Below are 1,660 nucleotides of genomic sequence, written 5' to 3' on the forward strand. Positions count from 1 at the left end.
CTTCTATCTCTTTCTCTGATCCGTATTTCTACTCAAATTTAAACTTCATTTAAATGACCCTGAAAGAGAGAACGGAGAAAGAAAGAAGTGAGATAGAAATTTAGATAGCATTACTGAGCAATTTACTTATTTCACGCATACTCTATTTTGGCCAATATAAAATCAGAAGAGTTGCGCTACTGTATATACTGTGGCCGTTTGATCAGTGGGTCGTACTTTCGGCAATAGTAGATCGGGCGGACGTGCGTATTTTCGACTATCTTTAAACGTTAATATCCGTTAATTATTGTACAAACTGCAAAATGATAGAAGACTTTTCGATTCAGTTTAGTCCAATCTATTGGGTTGTTCAAAAATTCATTGCGTTTTTTCCAATAGATAGCATTGTCCACGTTTATTTGTATACGAGCGTGACATGAATGTCAAATGTTTACGCGCGTTTTGTTGTTGACACTCAACCTAAAAACTAAAAAAAAAGTTGACGCGATTCGGTCGAGTTTTGTGCTTGCAATTGTGGTTCGAACATGGAGAATTTTGAAGAGCATATTCTATTTTATTACTTCAAAGGAAAGAAAACAACTGAAGCAAGGAAAAGTTGCGTCGAGTTTACGACAGAAATGTCGTCAAAAAACGTCAGTGCCAAAACTGATTCACCTGATTCCGTGATGGTGATTTTTCAGTCAAAGATACTCATCGCTCTGGTAGGCCTTCTAAGATTGACGACAATGAAATGAAAACATTGGTGCAAGCAAATAAGCATTCAACGGTTCGGGAGCTTGCTACCGCTCTAAAAGTGTCCGTTGGAAGTGTCCATGGCCATTTAAAATCGCTAGGCTTCCTAAAGAAGCTCGATGTTTGGGTACCGCATAAATTGAAAGAAATTCATCTGACGAATCGCATAAGCGTCTGCGATCAACTCATCAAAGAAGAAAACGATCCATTCTTGAAGCGTATAATCATGGGCGACGAAAAATGGATTGTTTACAACAATGTCAGAAAAAGAAGTTGGAGTAGGCGCGGTGAAGCACCGGAAATGCAAGCAAAGGCGGAGATCCACCAAAAGAAGGTAATGCTGGTCGTCAATATGGTGGGATTGGAAGGGACCAGTCTTCTATGACCTACTTCCAAAGAACAAAATGATTAATTCCGATGTCTATTGTAAGCAGCTGCAAAAATTAAGTGATGCCACAAAAACATCCCGAGCTAATCAATCGTAAGGGTGTGATGTTTCACCACGACAATACGAGACCGCACACAAGTTTGGTCACTCGGCAAAAATTGTTGCAACATGGTTGGGATGTGTTACCACATCCACCGTATAGCCCAGACCTTGCACCATCAGACTTCCATCTCTTTCGCTCCTTGCAAAACTTCTTGAATGGTAAAACGTTTGCTTCTGAAAATCTCATCAAACAGCACCTAGACAAGTCTCGCAAAGAAGGATGGGAAGTTTTATGAACGTGGTATTATGAAGTTGCCTGGGAGATGGCAAAAGGTCATCGAACAAAACGGCCAATATATCATTGATTAATGTTCATTACGTATATTAAATAAACACACCTGAAAATCAAATGAAAAAGACGCAATGACTTTTTGAACAATTCAATATCTCAGGACAAGTAGGGCCGAAATTTGATGCCACTCTGTGAAATATATATAT

At 39.2% G+C, this 1,660-nt stretch overlaps 1 protein-coding gene across 1 annotated transcript; it reads left to right on the top strand.

Moving 5' to 3' along the window:
• The first annotated feature begins 730 nt into the window (after positions 1-730).
• On the top strand, positions 731-1,117 carry LOC105621956 (histone-lysine N-methyltransferase SETMAR-like). Its single transcript, XM_012203391.1, has one exon. The coding sequence runs from the start codon at positions 731-733 to the stop codon at positions 1,115-1,117; it is 387 nt and encodes a 128-aa protein (XP_012058781.1).
• The last annotated feature ends 543 nt before the right edge of the window (positions 1,118-1,660 follow it).

The sequence above is a fragment of the Atta cephalotes genome, assembly GCF_000143395.1.
Source record: "Atta cephalotes unplaced genomic scaffold scaffold00038, whole genome shotgun sequence".
In the NCBI taxonomy this organism is placed as follows: Eukaryota; Metazoa; Arthropoda; class Insecta; order Hymenoptera; family Formicidae; genus Atta; species Atta cephalotes.